Consider the following 21,669-nt stretch of genomic DNA (forward strand, 5'->3'; position numbering starts at 1 on the left):
CAGTTTTTCAAGGTCAGATTGGGTGATTGATGACTTGTGAAACAGCAGGATGGTGTTACTGAACAATAATTCAGCTGAATAGCCTGCCACCAGCTCTCTGACACATAGCCTCTCGGCTCTCTGACTCTCCACAGACACCTGCCCCACACAGCCTCTAGGCTCTCTGACTCTCTCCTCTGGACTGCAGTCTTTCAGCTTCAAGCCCAATCCCTGTGCGCTAACCCAGACAAAAATGCTAGAGCCCTCCACTTCTCTCCTCCAGGTCTAAACCCCAGACCCATCTCCTGGCCCAGCTTGGGAGTGTTGTCAGCAGTCTGTCGTGTGTCAGTGCATTTAGCTGTTTGACCTCTTAACCCAGTTTAATGTGTGATCCCTGCTGACCAATGGTTGTGACCTTTAGCCTTGCTGGGTGCACTGGGAGACAAAACAACAAGCTCTCTCATTCTTTCTTGCTTACTATGTACTGCTTCCTCTCCCGATTTTCCTTCCTTCTTTCTCTTTCTTTCTTTTAAAGTTTAGTCTTTTTTTCTCGATACCTCTGTCCTTCTCAGCCCCTTCCTTTATTGTTCTGTCATTTCAGTAAAACATTTTTGGGGTTGCCATGGGAAACATTAGTTTACATCAACAAGGTAGTTGGAAAATACAAATAAATAGTAGTTTAAATTCTAATTTTTTAAAGGTTTTAAAATGATTAAGGCATTCCTGTGATATTATTAGCTATTAGTAATAATGTGCAAGTATTTTAAGTGTGAGTCAGAAGGGGAGGAATTGAGATATGTTGACAGAGTTTTGGTTCAGTGCCATGTTTCTCATGGCAACAGGCCAAAAATCTTGTTGCTGTCTCTCTTCCATTATTTCTCTCTGAATCACAAATAGTTTTTCAATTTGTCTTTGTCATTGGAACTGATGTCTACATTGTCAATGCAAGTGGACAAACAGAAAAAAATATATACTACTTTGCCAAAATGGTTTTATAACATCAAGGTATTCAAAATGTACTTTTGGCCCCAGACAGTATGTACTGTGTTGTGGCAAAGCTCAAATTATTTAAGTATCACGAAGCATAACAACGGCCATGTTTCAGCCCTGGTATCTCATGGAACGAAGCAACCATCTTGCTGCTGTGATTTGCATATTAAGTTATTTTGCCTGAGAGAGAATGGGGTCAATTGATGTTTGATATCCAATTCATTGTGGAGCTATATGACCTGTGGCATACTTACAGCTTTTTGTGGTCCACCTCATTTTGTGGACCGTGTGGACATTTTGTGGACCTGCCTGCCTTTTAGAGACAGGTCCACCTTCAGCAACCTCTCAATAGCAAGGCGTTGCACACTGAATCTGTACATAGTCAGTGTTGTTCTTCATTTCAGGTCAGTTGCAGTGGACTGGTATTCTGCCTCTGTGTACTCTGTTTTAGGGCAACGTAGTGGTTGAGTCTGTTCTGTTGGTTTTTATTGATTCTGACCAAGTGTGTCATAGTTCTCTTTTCGTTTTCTCGTGTTCTGGTTGCATCTGATGTTCCCGTCTAACCTGTGGGGTCTGTTTTTGGGTTTGGATCAGAGCTCCGGGGCCAGCTGGCCGAGGAGGCTTTCGTCCAGGTTTTCCTTTCTGTGGATGGTTCGTTATGGTTTGAGAATTGCTTTCCTTTAGGTTGTTGTGGCATTTAACAGCTGTTTTCTTGATTTTGATCATTAGTGGCTGGTATTCAACTCTGCATTCATTACTTTGGGTTTTGTGTTATAAGGTTAGAAATGCAAACTCAGTGCAAACTTTCAAGTGTCCACTAAAGACTCATCCCTACAGCACGGTTTATAATTAGGTGTAGCCTGGCCCAGGGGTGTGAAGGTGACCAGTAGGCTTGATACTGTCCAACCTTGCTGTCTTGCCAGGTGGGCTCTCATCGCCACTGGGATGCCCTCCCTCCAATGCCTTTTGATGGAAGAGTCACTGGCTTGTTGTTATCTCTCTGTTGCCGCACTTGTGCAATTGGGCTGTACTCGGCCCTCATTCAGGGTGGTTGCGGTTGGTGGGTGTCCCTTTGGTTGATGCTTGGCGATGTGGGTGGATTGATTTCCTGCCTGTTGGGCCCTGTCCGGGGTCTCCCCCATATAGGGCCACAGTGTCACCGGACCCACCCCCATCTCAGTTCCAAGGTCTTACGCTGCTATACTATTGTGCTGGGGGATTGGGTCAGTTCTCCTTCCCCAATAAGTTCTCCTTCTCCACTATAAATCGTTGTTGACAAGAGGAATGCATTTTCTGAATTTTCCCAGTCTCCTCCTGTTTTAAACTTTAGGAGGACATGAGGTCCTGGTCCACACCTGCGGAGTACCTGGTTTGGGAGGCCCGTTGCTGGCCCTGTCCAAAATCCTCCTGGTTGTGTTGCAGATCAAGACGATACCTGACGATTTCAGCTGCCACTGTGCTGATACCTCCCCCCTCCCCCGTGCTGTCCCTGTCCTTGTCCATCTGGTCATGCTTCTGACCTGGTCTAAATTTAAATAGACTTTGGACTCAGCCCACATGCATTTATTAATTATTACAATTTGTACTCTTAATATGTTCACCTGGCACAGCCAGAAGAGGACTGGCCACCCCTTAGAGTCTGGGTCCTCTCTAGGTTTCTTCCTAAATTTTGGCCTTCTTAGGGAGTTTTTCCTAGCCACTGAAATTCAACACTACTACTGTTTGCTGCTCTGGGTTTAAGGCTGGGTGTTTCTGTAAAAGCACTGCTGTTGTAAAAAGGGCGTTTATAAATAAATGTGATTGATTGATTTATACTCTGGATACTTTTGCTGAGTCTCAATTGGATGTTCGTCTCATTTAGTGAATTACTGGTTGGTGACTGGACCGCGGGTCCTCATTACCATAGAGGCCAGAGTGTTTTCAGGCGAATACTGATTGGGATGTTGACTTGGTTTGTTTTGGATGTCGTACAAGGTCATTCTTGCCTTGTCTCTCAGATCAGTTGCAGCCTAGTTGATGTTACCTGCGGTGTAGATCTTTAAGTCAAGGTAGTTTTGATTATTGGCCTTCAGGACAGCTGTGTCTGGGTGTCATTTCTGTATCTGGACCCTTTTATTTGTTGTCATACTGAGTTTCACTGTCAGGGTCCATGTCTGACAGAATCCTGCATGATCTTGGCCCAACACCAACTGAAAGCAACAAGCACTGATCTCTTTCTCTCTCTCTCGATCTCGATCTCTCTTTCTCTCTCTCTCGATCTCACTCTCTCTCGATCTCTCGATTTCTCTCTCGATCTCTCTCTCTCTCTCTCTCTCTCTCTCTCTCTCCCTCCCCCCACTGGCAGCCCCTCTCTCTATCCCCTCTGCATGATCTTGGACCAACACCAACTGAAAGCAACAAGCACTGATTCTCTCGATCTCTTTCGATCTCTCTCTTGATCTCTCGATTTCTCTCTCGATCGCTCTCTTTCTCGATCTCACTCTCTCTCAATCTCTCGATCTCACTCTCTCGATCTCTCGATCTCAATCTCTCGATTTCTCTCTCTCTCTCTCTCTCTCTCTCTCTCTCTCCCCCCACTGGCAGCCCATCTCTCTATCCCCTCTGCTCATACCAGACTGGGACAGTCTGTGGTCCAGCTACAGTCCATGGGGACCAGGAAGTTTTTCCCGGGCCTGAAACCAAAATGCAGCCTATTTATAGGACATTCAGACAGAGGGTACATGCGGTTCTACTGGCCACTGCCCATACATCGGGCCTAACCACATGGACCTTCCCCTCCCTCAGAAGGGCTGTGTCCCAACTGGCACGAGGTCTATGAAAGTGCTATATAGGGAATAGCATAATTTGGGATGTGGCTTTTTTTGTGCTTGTTTTAGTTATTTAATGGGTCTTTGATCAGAGAAGAAATGCTTTCGACTTGGTTCTCAGGAGCCCCCCCGCCGTTAATCATACAACCCCATTAGGTTCCCCCACATGGCCGCCAATCACCGGCCTGTGACTTGGTCTGCTGAACCCTTCAAAGATGTGTTCCTGTGCGGCCACGTGTGTGTGTGTGTGTGTGTGTGTGTGTGTGAGAACCGGGTTGGTCCAAAATATTAAACGGCCTCAGGCCTGACCCCAAGCTCGCCGGTCAGTAGTTCCAGGTTCTCACCCTTCCTGCCGCGGGCCAAGCCTTGAGGGCAGGGTGGAGACGGTTTTAGGGCTGTCCTCCATTCCTGGACTGGTTCCACACCCACACGCCAAAGGTGGTGTCACAGGTCTGTATTCAGGTGTGCGTTCAACAAAGTGAAAAACTTAGCGAACTTCAGAACATTTTATTTTTGTGTTTTCTTCTACAGTTCACTAATGTTAGCTGGTGTTCTGGGGAGGCAGTGTCTGTTCACTAATGTTAGCTGGTGTTCTGGGGAGGCAGTGTCTGTTCACTAATGTTAGCTGGTGTTCTGGGGAGGCAGTGTCTGTTCACTAATGTTAGCTGGTGTTCTGGGGAGACAGTGTCTGTTCACTAATGTTAGCTGGTGTTCTGGGGAGACAGTGTCTGTTCACTAATGTTAGCTGGTGTTCTGGGGAGGCAGTGTCTGTTCACCAATGTTAGCTGGTGTTCTGGGGAGGCAGTGTCTGTTCACCAATGTTAGCTGATGTTCTGGGGAGACAGTGTCTGTTCACTAATGTTAGCTGGTGTTCTGGGGAGGCAGTGTCTGTTCACTAATGTTAGCTGCTGTTCTGGGGAGGCAGTGTCTGTTTGCCAATGTTAGCTGGTCAAGAACATTGTTCTCTTGTATTGCCTGGCAACACAGACACTAGATAACCTGCAACGGGGTCCAGTTCACTTGTCCAGTTGTATGCTTAGAATTAAAGGGGAAAAACAGTAGCCTTGAACTAACCTCTTAACAAGGGATGTTAAATTCTTTCATGTGGCCCATAGTGCTTGTCAGAATTCCTGCGCTATGTAGAGAATAGGGTTCTGTTAATGCTTCAGGCATGAACTCCTGTTCTGCAGTGAAAATCTGTGAAAACATCAATTCTAAGGTAACGTCGTACACTTTTCCGACTGATTCTCCCCATGGCCACTGAGGTCCAAAGAAGGTGTCCCGCTGATGTGTTTTGGAGTGGAATGACTGTTGACATAGGATGTCTGGTTCAAAAGCTCCTTACAGCTACATCAACTGAATCAGAAAAAGATAAAACCAGCAACAGCACTTTTTTTTGTCAGAGAGCGCCATGTTAGTTACCAAGTAAACAACATTATCAGTCAGTCTTGAGTCCTCCAGGTCAGTGGTCTGGCCAGTGTGCCTTGTGCGCGCGTGCTTCGCCGGACAATGTTGTGAAACACAATTGCATTTACCTAATATGTAAATGTTATTTAAAGGAAATTGTTTTCACGACCATGGACGTAGTGTAAAGAGGCTTGATCCATTTTGTTAAGGGTGAGGTGTGTTCGATGCTATCTGGATTTCTTTTGTCAGGGGCGTAAGGTGTGTTAGTGAACATTGATCTGTTGTCGGGGCTGTAAGGGTTGGTTTATCTGTGTTTTCAGGACTACGGTGTGAGTCTGAGGCTATCTCCAGGGCTTTGGTCACGGTTGAGGTATTTCACTACCTCCTGTGACATGTGGCTGGCAGCTCCTATGGTTGGGCTTGGCTGTCATCAGGCTGCTCGTGCTTCTCTTGCTATCTCATCCTCCCAATCAGTCTGTCCCTGGGTCAGCTGTTGTTGTTTTCCTTGTGGCTGAATTCCAATATCACTCCTTAAACCCTAGACCCTAGCTATATCCCCTTCCCCTAGACTCCAACCCAACTCTGGACCTTGACGCAACCCTATTATTATTCACAGATTTTGGCCTGGTGCACCGAGTGAGTGCCATTGATTCAAGGTAAAACAGAAAACCAGCAGGCTCCGGACCTCGTATGTAAGAGTTGAGTACCCGTCCGACACCATACTCCCTAGACCTCAGCCATGGTCCCTTTTACAGGCACTAGCCATGGTCCCCTTTACAGACACTAGCCATGGTCCCCTTTACAGACACTAGCCATGGTCCCCTTTACAGACACTAGCCATGGTCCCCTTTACAGACACTAGCCATGGTCCCCTTTACAGACACTAGCCATGGTCCCCTTTACAGACACTAGCCATGGTCCCCTTTACAGACACTAGCCATGGTCCCCTTTACAGACACTAGCCATGGTCCCCTTTACAGACACTAGCCATGGTCCCCTTTACAGACACTAGCCATGGTCCCCTTTACAGACACTAGCCATGGTCCCCTTTACAGACACTAGCCATGGTCCCCTTTACAGGCACTAGCCATGGTCCCCTTTACAGACCCTCAGCCATGGTCCCCTTTACAGACCCTCAGCCATGGTCCCCTTTACAGACCCTCAGCCATGGTCCCCTTTACAGACCCTCAGCCATGGTCCCCTTTACAGACCCTCAGCCATGGTCCCCTTTACAGACCCTCAGCCATGGTCCCCTTTACAGGCACTAGCCATGGTCCCCTTTACAGGCACTAGCCATGGTCCCCTTTACAGACCCTCAGCCATGGTCCCTTTTACAGACACTAGCCATGGTCCCCTTTATAGACCCTAGCCATTGCCTCTTCTTTTACCTTAGTGATTAGCCGCTTCTCCTTAGACACTTTTTCATGACCCTTCTGCCTAGACCTTAGTCATGTTCTCTTGCACCTTCTGCCTAGTCACAGTATAAGAGAGGGTGCTTTGTGACAACTTCTGATCTTAATAGGCCTTCATGAGCTTCATTGGAAGCTGAGGCAGTAAGAGCTACCGAAGTGTCAATCTGGAATTCAGTGTCAATGTGAGGCCTTGAATAGCGGTACTCTTCTCACTCTTACACAGAACCTGGAGTCTCTCGTGAAACTGGGATTTAGGTTGAGGTCAGGGGGCTGTGCTGTCATGTTGAGTCATGTTGTCATGTTGCTTTATGAGCCATTGGCCCTACGTAAACTACAGCAGCGACTCCACCCCACCAGTCTGAGAGAGAGAGAGGAAAGGCTGGATATGAAATCCACATCGATCCTGACCGTTTCTGTCAAGTCCTTCTGTATTCTGGTGTAGACACAGCTCAGTCTGATCTGAGATGGCTTTGAGTATCTGTTCAATCAACTCGAGACATTGTCTTATACAATTGCAGAACTTACAAAGATAATTCTGTTTTAAAACTATTCACTGTGTGTTGTCGGGGGGGGGGGGGTCGTTCTTTTTGCCCTGTAGTTTTTGCCACCGATCCTCACAACAAAAATGTCAAAGAGAAAAATGTAATCTGCAAATTACAAACATAAAACGGAAAATGATTCTGGCACACCTATTTGTCTTCAGAATCAGTTTTCATGTTGTAATACAATAACATTTCCAATTGAATAATTATTCTTAGTGGTGCTCTGTCCCTTTCTCTAGGTCTCTCTCTTTCTGTTGCTCTTCGCCCTTCCTCCAGGGCTCCAATGCCCTGGTGTTAGTATTTCCCTATAGTGTTTCTAGAGAGCAGGTCAGTAATAACATTGACTTAAGTGCTTATCACATTAAATCACATTAATATGCTGGCAAACCATCCTGAACCTGTTGCTGTTGGCTCAGCTCCCCCGAGCTGGCTGTCGTTTATTAAAACACAACCCAGGAACCACACACCTTCAGACGTGTTGTGGTTCCATCTTCTGATTGAACTTATCAGCTATATGACTTATTTTCCTTTAAAATGTTCGATGAATGTGTACATGCTCTTTCATCCTTCCGTGGTGAAATAGTCCAGACGCAAACCTAGCGTTGCTACCCAGGCCACCTGGTCCTTGGTTTGATTGGCACTTATCGTTGCTACCCAGGCAACCTGGTCCTTGGTTTGATTGGCACTCATCGTTGCTACCCAGGCCACCTGGTCCTTGGTTTGTTCGGCACGTATCATTGCCACCCAGGCCAGCTGGTCCTTGGTTCGATCGGCACCTATCGTTGCTATGGGCATCAGGAATGCAGCCAGGCTATTTCACAGTGATAGTGTTGTCTGTGGTCCTGAATTTAGCACATCATCTGTGGCTTTATGCATGCATATTCACACCGTATTACACAGCGTTCGATCTTGTGATTCGGTGTTGATCAGTTTCAGATAGATGTACGCTAGGTCTGGGCTTCTAGCTTTCTCAGTAGCTATGGGCTGCTGTTTGGTTCGGGTTTTCATTGGACCTGTGGGATGTGGTTGGGTTTTCTTTAGGTCTGTGGGTCAGGGATGGTGAAGGGTTCTGTGGGATGTGGTTGGGTTTTCATTAGGTCTCTGGGTCAGGGATGGTGTAAGGTTCTGTGGGATGTGGTTGGGTTTTCATTAGGTCTCTGGGTCAGGGATGCTGTAGGGTTCTGTGGGCTGTTGTTGGGTTTTCATTAGGTCTCTGGGTCAGGGATGGTGTAGTTTCTAAGGGCTGGGTTTGATGTTGGTGTAGTTTCTAAGGGCCGGGTTTGGTGTTGGTGTTGGGTCTAAGGGCCGGGTTCGGTGTTGGTGTTGGGTCTAAGGGCCGGGTTCGGTGTTGGTGTTGGGTCTAAGGGCCGGGTTCGGTGTTGGTGTTGGGTCTAAGGGCCGGGTTCGGTGTTGGTGTTGGGTCTAAGGGCCGGGTTCGGTGTTGGTGTTGGGTCTAAGGGCCGGGTTCGGTGTTGGCGTTGGGTCTAAGGGCAGGGTTCGGTGTTGGTGTTGCGCCTATAGGGCCCGGGTTGGTGTTGGTTTCTGTGGGCCGTGGTTGGGTTTGTTTAGGGGCTTGGTGCTGTTCAGGTCCATTAACTCTTGGGGGCTAGCGACGATCAGTATCAGAGGTAATTGCTTGGACTGATGAAAGTGGTGCCAGATGTTGGCCAGCTAACCACAGCCTTGTTTCCACACCCATTACCCGTTATCTGTGGATTCCTCACCACACATCATGTAGTCACGTGGAGGGCGTCGCCGGGGGAGAGCGAGCAGTGCCTTGTCGGTTTACAGGTTAGTGTGTACATTCCAATCTATACCAACAAGCCTCCCGAGGCCTGCTCGGTCTTTTCCAATCGGTTGTTACTCCTTTCACTGTTGATGATGATTGGCTGACTCCCGGCCCTGGTGTTCTGTTTAATATGTAATGTAGCGTACTACTGCGGATGACTAGCCTTACTGGCAGTGTGTGGGGCCCTGGTCTAAAGAACGGCGCTATATAAGAAATAAGGTGCTATTCAGAACGCAGGCCTATAACGTTGTAGTCCAGATGGGGGTTGCTGTAAACGGGAGCCAAAGTAACCAGCCACGTCAGTTCTAATGTCAGTTCAGAATCGGATGAGCCGTGACCTTGCGTCTCTCAGTTGGTAAAACGCAACCTCCCCGGCATCCTAAACGGTGCGCCCTGTTCCCTGTGTAGCACACTGCTTTTGGGGAGGACTAATAGGGGCCAAGGTTTCATTTGAGATACCCCCTTTTGCCTTCACCTTGGACCTTCAGATTCTGGAAATAATTTAGATTGCTCTGCTCCACTTCAGTGTTTGGCAGGACATGCAAGAATTCTGGTCTTTTTAAATGATCCAGCAGGTCTCCTTGTTTTGGGTTTGTTTCCTTATATGGAGGTTTATTTTCATATACCAAGCCCTACCTTGAGGTCAACGCTGCGTCAAAAATAACATTCTGTCCTCTAGAATAGTTATAGTTAGAATAGTTCACTTTTTCAGACCAGGCTCCATTGTGCTCTGCTCAAAATCATTGTGCTTTATAAAATGAATAGGGTGCAATTTCGGACACTTAGACCACCCTAACGATCTGAGGTATCACATCTGGGATCTTTTGACCCATGACCTTTAGGTTGCTGACTCTCTGCTTCTGTTCTCCCACTCCTCAGGGGATCTCTGTCTTTAACCCTGGCGAGAAATGTTTGTGTTTCTAGATGTCTTGTTAAACAGTCCCTCTCACTCTCCCTGTGTAATGTGGTAACATACTGCATGTCCAGACGTGGGTTCAAATTCTATTAGTAGGATTTAAAAATTCTTAAGCTTTATTTGATTGAGATTGGCTAGTTTATTGGGTCAATGAAATTCAACTGGAATAATGTTCAAAAGATACCACATTTTGTTTGAACCCTAGTCTGGTGCAGACTCTGAAAAACCCTGTGTGTTTTGTGTTTGTTTCCTGCTGTGACGATTTAGTCTTACCTTGGTGTCCCTACACAGTAGGTAAACAAAGACGAACACGTTTTCCCTCTTTGGCTGGGCTTCACTTTGTCTCGAGGTAGAGGAATGTGTCTGTTTAACTAAATAGCTGTGGCAAAAGGGTGCAGCTTCTAAACATTTACCTAGTTATGCCAGTCCTAATATATTTCACAGCTCAACAGTTTTTCTCCTTCTATATTATTACCATTTCATATCTCATCTACCACCACCTCTTCCTCCACCACAACTTCTTCATCCTCTTCTAGCAACACCTCATCTACATCCTCTTCTACTCCACCTCCTCTTCTCCTACTCCACCTTTTCCAACACCAACTCTTCTTCCACCACCTTCTCCTCAAGTTACTCTGTCCGTTAGGAGAGCTACTGTACACAGAGTTGGGTTATGACCCTTTAATGCTGAGGTGTCTCTATTTTCATCTCTCTGTTGTCACTTTAAAGACTCTCCTTTCTGGAATCTAGCTAAATGAATCAGGATGCCTTTGCTCCTAAGGCTTCACCTTCAGATACCACTGAAGTCTGCCAAACCGGTCTTACACACAGGCTCCATGGCCCACAATACAGACTTGAAATAACTAGGGTTAGCTTGGCCACTCTGAAGGCACTGGGGTTGGATCCACCACTGTGAAGGCACTGGGGTTGGATCCACCACTGTGAAGGCACTGGGGTTGGATCCACCGCTGTGAAGGCACTGGGGTTGGATCCACCGCTGTGAGGGCACTGGGGTTGGATCCACCGCTGTGAGGGCACTGGGGTTGGATCCACCGCTGTGAGGGCACTGGGGTTGGATCCACCGCTGTGAAGGCACTGGGGTTGGATCCACCACTGTGAGGGCACTGGGGTTGGATCCACCACTGTGAGGGCACTGGGGTTGGATCCACCACTGTGAGGGCACTGGGGTTGGATCCACCACTGTGAAGGCACTGGGGTTGGATCCACCACTGTGAAGGCACTGGGGTTGGATCCACCACTGTGAAGGCACTGGGGTTGGATCCACCACTGTGAAGGCACTGGGGTTGGATCCACCACTGTGAAGGCACTGGGGTTGGATCCACCACTGTGAAGGCACTGGGGTTAGGTTCACCACTGTGAAGGCACCTTGACAAAGTCAGCAACGTTGATAGACAAGTTCTTGGCTGTGTAAACACAGGGGAACTCAAAACTGCTGACTATGTAGCGAAGCTCAGTCGATGTGGATGAAGGCGTGTTCCCACCTCTGCTTCCTACAGTCAATAACCTGCTGATGTTCAGGAAGAGGTTGTTGTCCTGGCAATGCGTTGCTAGTTAGTTCAGATCGTACCCGTAAGATGGCTGGTAGCATCGCTCATGGGGCTATCTAATTGGCTTCTTCTTTGTGTAGCCCAAACGGTTGGAACGTTTGGGAGGACATTGGAAGGACGCCGGTCACGTGTATTACGAAGCAGAGGAGCACGAGTTCCCGCCCAGTCTGGGACCAGTCAAACTGTCAGCGTCCTTTACATGTCCCCCTGATAGTCCAACTAATGCCTTCAACTGCTGGGTCCTCCGCTAACATGACGATGTTGTGGTTGAGAAGCGGGTAAAGGCCTGAGCATAACCAATTTACTAACCAATCGGTGATGTTGACAAGCTTCACACCCTGAGGTCAGTCGTCAAAGTCCAGTGTCCCGACCCAGACCTAGTCATAGAACATTATTTCCATTATGATACTGTAGACCTAGGATACGCTGGAGGGACTATGTCTCCAGGCTGGCCTGGGAATGCCTCGGTGTCCCCCCGGAAGAGCTGGAGGAAGTGTCTGGGGGGAGGGAAGTCTGGGCATCTCTGCTTAGACTGCTGCCCCCGCGACCCGGCCCCGGATGAAGCGGAAGAAGATGATGATGATGATAATGTAGACTCATCTGGGATTATGTATAAAATTGTCAGCGCTGCACACAACTAAATCCTTGGTATACATTCGGCTGATGTTAAATGGCTAATTTAAATGCCTGGTAAGCCTCTGATCTGCCTAGCCAAGCGTGTTCAAGCAATTTATGCTGCTTGCTTTGGTGCGTCCCACTGCTCTTTCAGCGTTTAGATTTGCTCTGTCTTTCTCCTATATCTGTATTAGTCATAGCAATAGCATGGTTGCAATAAATCAATGTTCATTTACAATAATCTAATGTGGAAATAACCCAGTGAAGCTGTTACAGGAGGGGTGATATCATAAGCCAAGCCTTTATTCTTTGCAATGAGCAACATACCTGACAAGATTAAGCCTGTGCCTGTTGTTGCAACCGAAAATGCTCGCTCAATTATGAAACGTCCATGGATTAACCCGTTGGGAGGTTCGAGACGTGTCATGAAGCTCCGTTATGTTACAACATCCTGGCCGGCTAGAGTGACACTGATAATGTTAACCAGCCACAGGGATCAGCTGTTCGATCCAGCTGAAGGAGGCACAGTCCATGTTGATAGGAGCTGGCCCGCTGCCGATAAGAAAGGAAGGAAGGAAGTGGGGCGGACAAGTACAGAGTACAGGCCTGCCGGCCAGGGAGGGTTTGCCGATGTGGGCCGGTGATTGTTGTAACTCTGGTCCTCGGTTGATCTTCAGACAGGAAATGGAGGCGAGGGGGAATGCAGAGGGCAGGAAGGGTTTGTTCTGTGATGTGCAGTACACTAACTGGACATTAAGGTTTTTTCCGCACGCACGCAGGTTCTGAGACGTGTATTTATGTGACACTGTGCGCATTGTTTCACACGTGAAACGGTTTGGATGGTCTGGCAGCGACAATGCTGGAGAAAACGGTTCAAGAGCTGCTCTGCTGCAAAGTTAGCCGGGCATTCTGGGTAGCATAACCCGACGTAGCCTCCCATCTCCACCAACATCGTTCGCATATACATTATAAATGTGCTGCTACTTGCAAGATGTTTTCGGAGATGTCGTGTTGTGACATCTGGTCGTATGCTTGAAGTAAGCAACCAATACTGCCGAGTGCCTCTAGTTCTGTTTTTAAAAAAGCTATAGAAGCACGGAAGCAAAGGTTACTTTAGAGGTCATGTCGTTCATGTTGTTCTTGTCGTGATGGGATATAGCTATTTTCAGATTGTCATACGTCAAAAGTAGATTACTTTTCTGTGCCTTCTTGCTAACTCTTTACGCTTCTTCTTACCAAATTGTAGGTCATCATTGCGTTGTTCTCAGCTGCTCAAAACAATCTCCGTGGAGACAGTAACTGTGTTGAGAGTTCTCATGTTCTGTTTATGTATCTTGTCTTTTTTCAGCGTTTCCCAACGGTTTTTGTGTGTCTTGGTCAGGACTTCACAGCAGGAAAAAAAACTCTCAGATGAGAGTCACTGGACAGTGTGGTATCTGGTCATTGAATGAGGGCTTGCTTCAACCATGGAATATTTCACATCTGCTGAGAGTGGCAGCAATATTGGTCTCAAAATAGGTCTTACATTAAAACACGTGGCAAGCTTCATCTCTGTCTATAGTAGCTTCGGTTATGATCTTCAAAATGGATTTGGCCCAATACCCTGTTTACTTTAACTTCCTCAAGCTCTATATTGGGGGGGGGGCTGAGATTCCTGGGGGGTCCCTTGGCCTTACCTGATTATAGAGTTTGTCCACATTCGTATTCTACATTTAATAAACGTATATATTTCACACAACAAACACTAATGTTTGTTGTGTGAAATAGGAATGTTTGTTGTGGGAGGAGAACCGTTCTGGAACCGTACATTGGATCCATTGGAGAACCCCCAGGCAGAACATTAGGTCTATGTCTACTTTTAATACTTAAAGGGATTACGTTTGCTGGCGCGAATAATCGCTGGTCCTTGCTTCATCTAGCGGTGCAGGAAATGAGGAAAGATTGAAGTTTGACCAATTTGGGCTGGAATTAGGGGAACTGTTATGTCTTGTGTTTTGACGACCGGCACTCTGTCACTAGGACCATATTATAGTCTGTTTACTGAGCTTTGTGTGCGTGTGCGTGTATGTGTGTGTGTTTTCCTACTGATCACAGCCTCACAGCGCCCTGTCTGCACGCGGAACACGAGCTGCAGCGGTGTGTGACAGACACGCTGTACCAAACAGGGCTGTCTGTCTAGATAACGTGTTACAGAGGGAGGGCTCGGACGAGGAGACCAACGCTAGGATCCGACACAAACACTCAGGGTGGCTATCAGGACAGCGGCAGACAGGATGTTCCCTGCACAAACACATAAATAAAAACTCCTAGAGGACATGAGAAGACAGACAGACAAGCTCCATAGGGCAGCTTTATTTAGTCTGCCTTCCTCACCTACGCTGGGAAATTATTAGATCATATAATATGTATATCGTATTACGAGTATATGACTACCTTTTAAAGAAGCCGAAGTCATCGGCGCTGCTCCATGATGTGTCTGTGTTTCAATTTATAATTTTATGTCACAAGTTTAGAAGCTGTTTGTTCATTTTATGTTTGTCTAGTCAAAGGACGTGTTTAAAAGAAAATAATGCCAAAAATAAAAGGCAATAAAACGTGTATACAATGTAATGAATAAGAAATTATGTGCCCTAAATTACCCCCTGTTCACTTCAGAGTGCCTTCCTTTGGTGCCGGGCTGTGGTCATATAGGATATAGGCAGTTTTTTGGGACGCAGACTGCAGTATTGGAAATCTGTTCCCAAGTCAGAGTTTATTAATAAGAGTCTGTCATGGTCCAACTATTTACAAGATTTTATGATCCCTGTTCCCTGGGCTTTTTCCTTTGCGCATGTGGGCATCCGACTCATGCCTCATTCATCCAGTAGCCTGGAGATGTGACTGACTTTAGATCGGTGACATTTATCACGGACCACTAACGGGACCTCAGAGGGCGGCTGAGGTGATTTCGAGGGGCCATGTGGAACTGGGTCCCTGAGTCATTTGGAATGCTAGATTTATTCCGGGTTGGTGGAATATTCATGAACGGAATAATGTCAAATGTTGAAAGCGTATTATGAGTATTATCATTGTTTTTACCATGTCCTTTTTCTGGCTTTTTTCATTGTTTATTGAGCGCAGAGAGTTTTTGCTGATGGGGCACTGGGTCTGATTCAAACCCGTGGCGGGCCCCTGGGTCGGATTCAAACCCGTGACGGGGCCCTGGGTCGGATTCAAACCCGTGGCGGGCCCCTGGGTCGGATTCAAACCCGTGGCGGGCCCCTGGGTCGGATTCAAACCCGTGACGGGGCCCTGGGTCGGATTCAAACCCGTGACGGGGCCCTGGGTCGGATTCAAACCCGTGACGGGGCCCTGGGTCGGATTCAAACTCATGCTACAGCGGTACATGTATGTTCCCTGGAGGCGGCGTCTTGGACCTCATTGGACCACGCCCTAGGTTCCTCAGATACAACTTTTTAATTGAGGAACGTGCCCACTGACCTATAGAAGCTGATATATGGGGATGGATAGAGTGGATAAAAACTAGGCCTAAACAAAACATTAATGTTTAGAGTTAGCAAGAACACAGTAGCACAACACACACACATACAAACACACACGCTGTGCTTTGGAGTCTTTGGAGTTGTTTTGGGAACCGGGAGGGAGAGAGAGAGTGCCAGAATATCTGGGCTTGAAAATTGATTTATGATTCCTTGCCTATTACATAATAACCACCAGAATATTTTGTCTTGTTATTCTCTTGTTCGATGGGAGTAGGTAAAGACTGTTCTATCCAAGTGTCACATTAATAAAGGGTATATATCTGAAATCCACCTGGTCAATGTAAACCATCTGAAGATGCTTATAGAAATACAGTGTATATAAAGGTGTAAACACCCCTGTGAAAATGCCAGGTTTTTGTGATGTAAAAGAATGAGACAAAGATAAATCATGTCAGAACTTCTTCCACTTTTAATGTGACCTATAATTTGAACAATTCAATTGAAAAACAAACTTAGTTGTTTTTCTTAGTTGCGTCTCAGAGCAAAAGCCATGGTCCTCAGAGACTTTCCAAAGCATCAGAGGGATCTCATTGTTGAAAGATATCAGTCAGGAGAAGGGTACAACATAATTTCCAAAGCATTAGATATAGCATGGGACACAGTGAAGACATCATTAAGTGGAGAATATATGGCACAACCATATTTAATGGTTTAACCAAGATTTAATGAAAAGACTGGAAGAAAACTGGTCAGGGAGGCTTCCAAGAGGCCTACAGCAACATTAAAGGAACTGCAGGAATTTCTGGTTAGAACTGGCTGTGTGTTACATGTGACAACAATCTACCATATTCTTCATATGAATGGGCTATGGGGTACGGTGGCAAGACGGAAGTGTTTTCTTACAAAGAAAAACATCCAAGCCCGGCTGGAGTTTGCAAAAACAAACACCAAGTCTCCCAAAAGCACATGGGAAAATGTGTTATGGTCTGATTAAACCAAGGTTGAACTTTTTGGCCATAATTCCAAAAGGTATGTTTGGCGCAAAAACAACACTGCACATCACCCAAAGAACACCATACCCATAATGAAGCATGGTGGTGGCAGCATCATGCTTTGGGGATGTTTTTCTTCAGCTGGAACCGGGGTGGAGGGAATTATGAACAGTTCCAAATACCAGGCAATTTTGGCACAAAACCTTCAGGCGTCCGTTAGAAAGCTGAAGATGAAGAGGAAATTCACCTTTTAGCACGACTATGACCCAAAGCACACATCCAAATCCACAAAAGCATTGCTTCACCAGAATAAGATTAACGTTTTGGAATGGCCCAGCCTGAGCCCAGACCTGAATCCAATTCAACATATGTGGGGTGATCTGAAGAGGGCTGTGCAAAGGAGCGCTTGTCCTCGCAATCAGACAGATTTGGAGCGCTTTTCCAAAAAAGAGTGGGTAAATATTGCCACGTCAAGATGTGCCATGCTAATAGACTCCTACCCAAAAAGACTGAGTGCTGTAATAAAATCAAAAGTTGCTTCAGCAAAGTATTAGTTTAAGGGTGTGCACACTTATGCAATCAGGTTATTGTGAGTTTATTTATCTTTTCAGTTTGTTTTTCAATTGAATTGTTCACGTTATAGATCACATTAAAGGTGGAAAATGTTCTGACATGATTTATCTTTGTCTCATTCTTTTAGAGAGGGCACAGAATTTTGAAAGATGGATAGATGATATTGTAGTCAAGGATGGCAGAAAGAAAAAAGAGAAAATGAGAGAGAAAGGCAACACTGAAGTATGAAAGAGTGAGCGAAAGCTTTAGAGCTAGGAGCACTTGTGAGAAGAGAACAGAGCAGGTCATCAACACATTCCTGGAGTCAGACACAATGAGCTTAGCTTGGGTGAGATGTTCCCTCTGGATCTCAGGGCTGGTCTACAAGGAGACATTTCGGAGAGTCCATGAGGAAAACTGTCTAGTGACCCCATTAAAGTGAACTTAAACGTGTGTTCTCTGGGATTGAATACTGTAGGGTGAGTGCCCGCTGGGATGCTTTGAACGCCCAAACCTCTGTGTTTTCCTGTCTGGAGCACCGGCTCTAGCCCTTTTGGGGTCCCTGAGCAAAATTAGATTTAGGGCCCACTCTCGGGGCCCTAAGCAACCGTTTGTGTCGCTTATGCCTAGAACTGGCCCTGTGTGTTTGAATCGTTTAACATTTGACCTTTGGTGAGGTGATGACTGAGGGAAGTATCTGGAACTCCTTTTAGATTGTTACTGTAGTACAGGTTCAATCAAAGGAGTCTTATTGCCCTTCTGTTTTCCCTCTCATTACTTTAGTCTGCATCACAACAACACACACACACACACACACAGCCGGTCGTCTTGGGTATTCGTTACAATGTTGCCAAATTGTCAGTCTAACACAGAATGTTTTGCAACATATACCGTTCACTCCAGACTGAAAATGTTTTGTAACCGTTTGTTTTCCAGCCATGTCCCTTCTTGTTTAGTTCAGGTTGCAATGGTACATGCAACAAGATGTTGGTAATGAACGCAGCCCAGAGTTCTGACCCCTTAGAAGAACAAACAGGAAATATTTACATTCCGTTACGGGAAAACCCAACGGTCATCATCCTCAGTCAACTGGATGCTGGCTGTTTGGTGTCTGGGGGCGCAACTCTCCTTCCTTCCCTTCTGCAGCTAACAGCTCTTTACTACCTTCAGGGCCCTGGTCTAAAGTGTTCTATATAGAGAACAGGGCCCTGGTCTAAAGTGTTCTATATAGAGAACAGGGCCCTGGTCTAAAGTGTTCTATATAGAGAACAGGGCCCTGGTCTAAAGTAGTGTTCTATATAGAGAACAGGGCCCTGGTCTAAAGTAGTGTTCTATATAGAGAACAGGGCCCTGGTCTAAAGTAGTGTTCTATATAGAGTACAGGGCCCTGGTCTAAAGTAGTGTTCTATATAGAGAACAGGGCCCTGGTCTAAAGTAGTGTTCTATATAGAGAACAGGGCCCTGGTCTAAAGTAGTGTTCTATATAGAGAACAGGGCCCTGGTCTAAAGTAGTGTTCTATATAGAGAACAGGGCCCTGGTCTAAAGTAGTGTTCTATATAGAGAACAGGGCCCTGGTCTAAAGTAGTTTTCTATATAGAGAACAGGGCCCTGGTCTAAAGTAGTGTTCTATATAGAGAACAGGGCCCTGGTCTAAAGTAGTGTTCTATATAGAGAACAGGGCCCTGGTCTAAAGTAGTGTTCTATATAGAGAACAGGGCCCTGGTCTAAAGTGGTTTTCTATATAGAGAACAGGCCCCTGGTCTAAAGTGTTCTAAAGTGTGCAACTTATTAATGAATCCTTTTGTAACATTGTGTGAGTCCTGGTGGGTTCTTTTGTATTGATTTCATGAGAAATCCCTCTGTCATCAGTGCTATGTGAAACCTGCTTGTTGTTGACACCAGTTTATTTGATCAGATAATTCTTAACAGGGAATAACAGGAAACATTGAATATGTTTCAACATTGATAAATTCCTTTGAATCATCATCAGACTGTCTAAGCTTGTCTTTCTCTAGAAGAGTAGGGTTGGTCTAGTGTGACAGCTATGTAAATGAGTAGAAATTTTTTTCCCCTCACTGAAACACTTGATTGAACACTGTCTGCAGTGAAAATACACAATTGGGGGACCCCCCCCCCCCCCCACACGTACTGATTTACATATACTAATTTTATTTACATTTATGTGATGCTTTTCGGTTCTCAGTCACTGGGCAGGCGTCCCAATGCAGGACAACTGGGTGATTGTTTATTCTATTTTTAGTTGTCACGTTTTTGTTTTTTTACGCACCAATGGAATCCATGATGACGGGGCGGGCCGTAGTTAGCCAGGCGGGGTTTATAGTCGTGACCGTGCGTGCGTGCGTGCGTGCGTGCGTGTGTACGCCTGTTACAGTGTATTCCACATAAACACAATTGCACACACTGGTCCCCTGCTGCGTGTGGAACCACAGCTCAGCATCCCATGCCAGCGGTTTTGAAAGCTGGTTTCTCTCTCCAAGAGGCTTGGTGGTTCATCTGTCTGACTCGTCATGGAATCCATTCACTCAGCACTTTAAACACCCCATGCCAGGCTCTCCATCTGACCTGCACAATGGACCTGTAAAGAGTCACCACGAGGACTCCATGAGGATTTACTATCAGATCAGCGTATTAACATTTTAATGGACGTGGGGTCAGCGCTCTGAATCTTCAGATCTATGCACATTAGACAAAGGTGCTCCTGGAGACCAGATGAAGGCTGGCCAACCCCCAATATGTTCCATGCTGACTAACTGATTTAATACAGGTGTAATTCATGCTGACTAACTGATTTAATACAGGTGTAATTCATGCTGACTAACTGATTTAATACAGGTGTAATTCATGCTGACTAACTGATTTAATACAGGTGTAATTCATGCTGACTAACTGATTTAATACAGGTGTAATTTATGCTGACTAACTGATTTAATACAGGTGTAATTCATGCTGACTAACTGATTTAATACAGGTGTAATTCATGCTGACTAACTGATTTAATACAGGTGTAATTCATGCTGACTAACTGATTTAATACAGGTGTAATTTATGCTGACTAACTGATTTAATACAGGTGTAATTCATGCTGACTAACTGATTTAATACAGGTGTAATTCATGCTGACTAACTGATTTAATACAGGTGTAATTCATGCTGACTAACTGATTTAATACAGGTGTAATTTATGCTGACTAACTGATTTAATACAGGTGTAATTCATGCTGACTAACTGATTTAATACAGGTGTAATTCATGCTGACTAACTGATTTAATACAGGTGTAATTCATGCTGACTAACTGATTTAATACAGGTGTAATTCAACAATTCCCTGGTGCATGAATCTCAAGGATGGAACATTTAAATGTGTCTATTTATTATTGCTACGATTGGATTATATACTCTATATCCCCAGTCAGTCAACATAATGTTGTTTCCAGTCATATAGATGTTTTTGTGTGTCCCACTTACTATGTTGGCAATGCAGTGATTTTGCTGAAAACTTAATTGAGAAAACATTTACTCACATTGGCCTGCATAATGTAGAAATATTTGGATGAATGCAAACTGTTGACTGAGAGGTTAACGTGACGTTATTCTGATCTCTGTTCCAGAGAAGCTGTATAACTCCCATGGACCCGAGCTCCGGAGGTCCCTGTTCTCCCTCAAGCAGCTCTTCCAGGTACATATCACTGACTGTGTAGGATGAGTGGAACCGGAAAAGGCAGAGTTTCATGTAGGATCAGCTGATCCCAGTCTCTGTCTCTTCCTGGTTGGAACACTCCAGTGAGGGGCAAGCTACATGGCCACAAATGCACTTCCTACTGTCAGACTTTTATTTGTTACTTTTACCCATGTCACAGGGAAAGGGCCAAGGGTTAAGTTCAAATGGTGAGTTTAAAGGTCACAGGAGAGAGGGCCAAGAGTGAAGTGAGTGGCAGATTTTTTTTGGACTGGCTGATTCCCTCCACATCACATCCACCCCACTCTCTGAGAACTGCGTGGCCCCTCCCCTGACCCTGTGTTTGAATGGGAAAGACAACAGGTTCTAGATTGAATGTCTGAGCCTCTGTCCTTCTGCCCCAGAGCAAATGAGTTAACCCTCATTGCTCCCAGACTGTTGCTTATAAGGTTAAGAGAGGTGAGGACAGAAATGTAAACTTTTGTAAGCGAGAGAATGGGAGAGCGAGCGAGAGAGAGAGCAGGGAGAGAGAGAGAGACACAAGGGAGAGACAGAGGAGGAAATGCCAACCAGTCTTGTAGGAGACTATAGTGAAATAATTTGAGAGATGAAGGCTTGATACTGTATACCAAGTTTACAGAAGAATGCCTGTGCTTCCGAAATTCCGCCCTATTTCCTATTGATGACGGAACTGTGTTCCATTTGTGGCTCCGTCATGTTGTAGACCCAGAAAAACATCAGGCCATTCCACTGCTATGTGGTTTCATCCATGGTCTCATGATTTCATGGGTTAGTGCTTGTGTTAGTCACATAGTATCAAAGACTAGCATGAATCTGAATGTGATGGTGAGACATCCCACTGGACTTCCTGTTCAGTTTTCTGTGGATCCTGCTGCTCTGCCTTGTGATTGGTCAAGTA

The 21,669-nt window shown here is 45.8% G+C and overlaps 1 protein-coding gene across 3 annotated transcripts in view; it reads left to right on the forward strand.

The window, feature by feature from the left end:
• Window positions 1-21,669, forward strand: part of fhod1 (formin homology 2 domain containing 1) — a 69,404-nt gene that overhangs the window by 16,082 nt on the left and 31,653 nt on the right. For all 3 annotated transcript variants that reach the window (XM_029114710.2, XM_029114711.2, XM_029114712.2), the window contains exon 4: window positions 20,683-20,750. In XM_029114710.2, coding sequence (XP_028970543.1) covers window positions 20,683-20,750 — 68 coding nt within the window. The remainder of the gene's footprint in view (window positions 1-20,682; window positions 20,751-21,669) is intronic.

The sequence above is a fragment of the Esox lucius genome, chromosome 2 (genome assembly GCF_011004845.1).
Source record: "Esox lucius isolate fEsoLuc1 chromosome 2, fEsoLuc1.pri, whole genome shotgun sequence".
Lineage (NCBI taxonomy): Eukaryota > Metazoa > Chordata > Actinopteri > Esociformes > Esocidae > Esox > Esox lucius.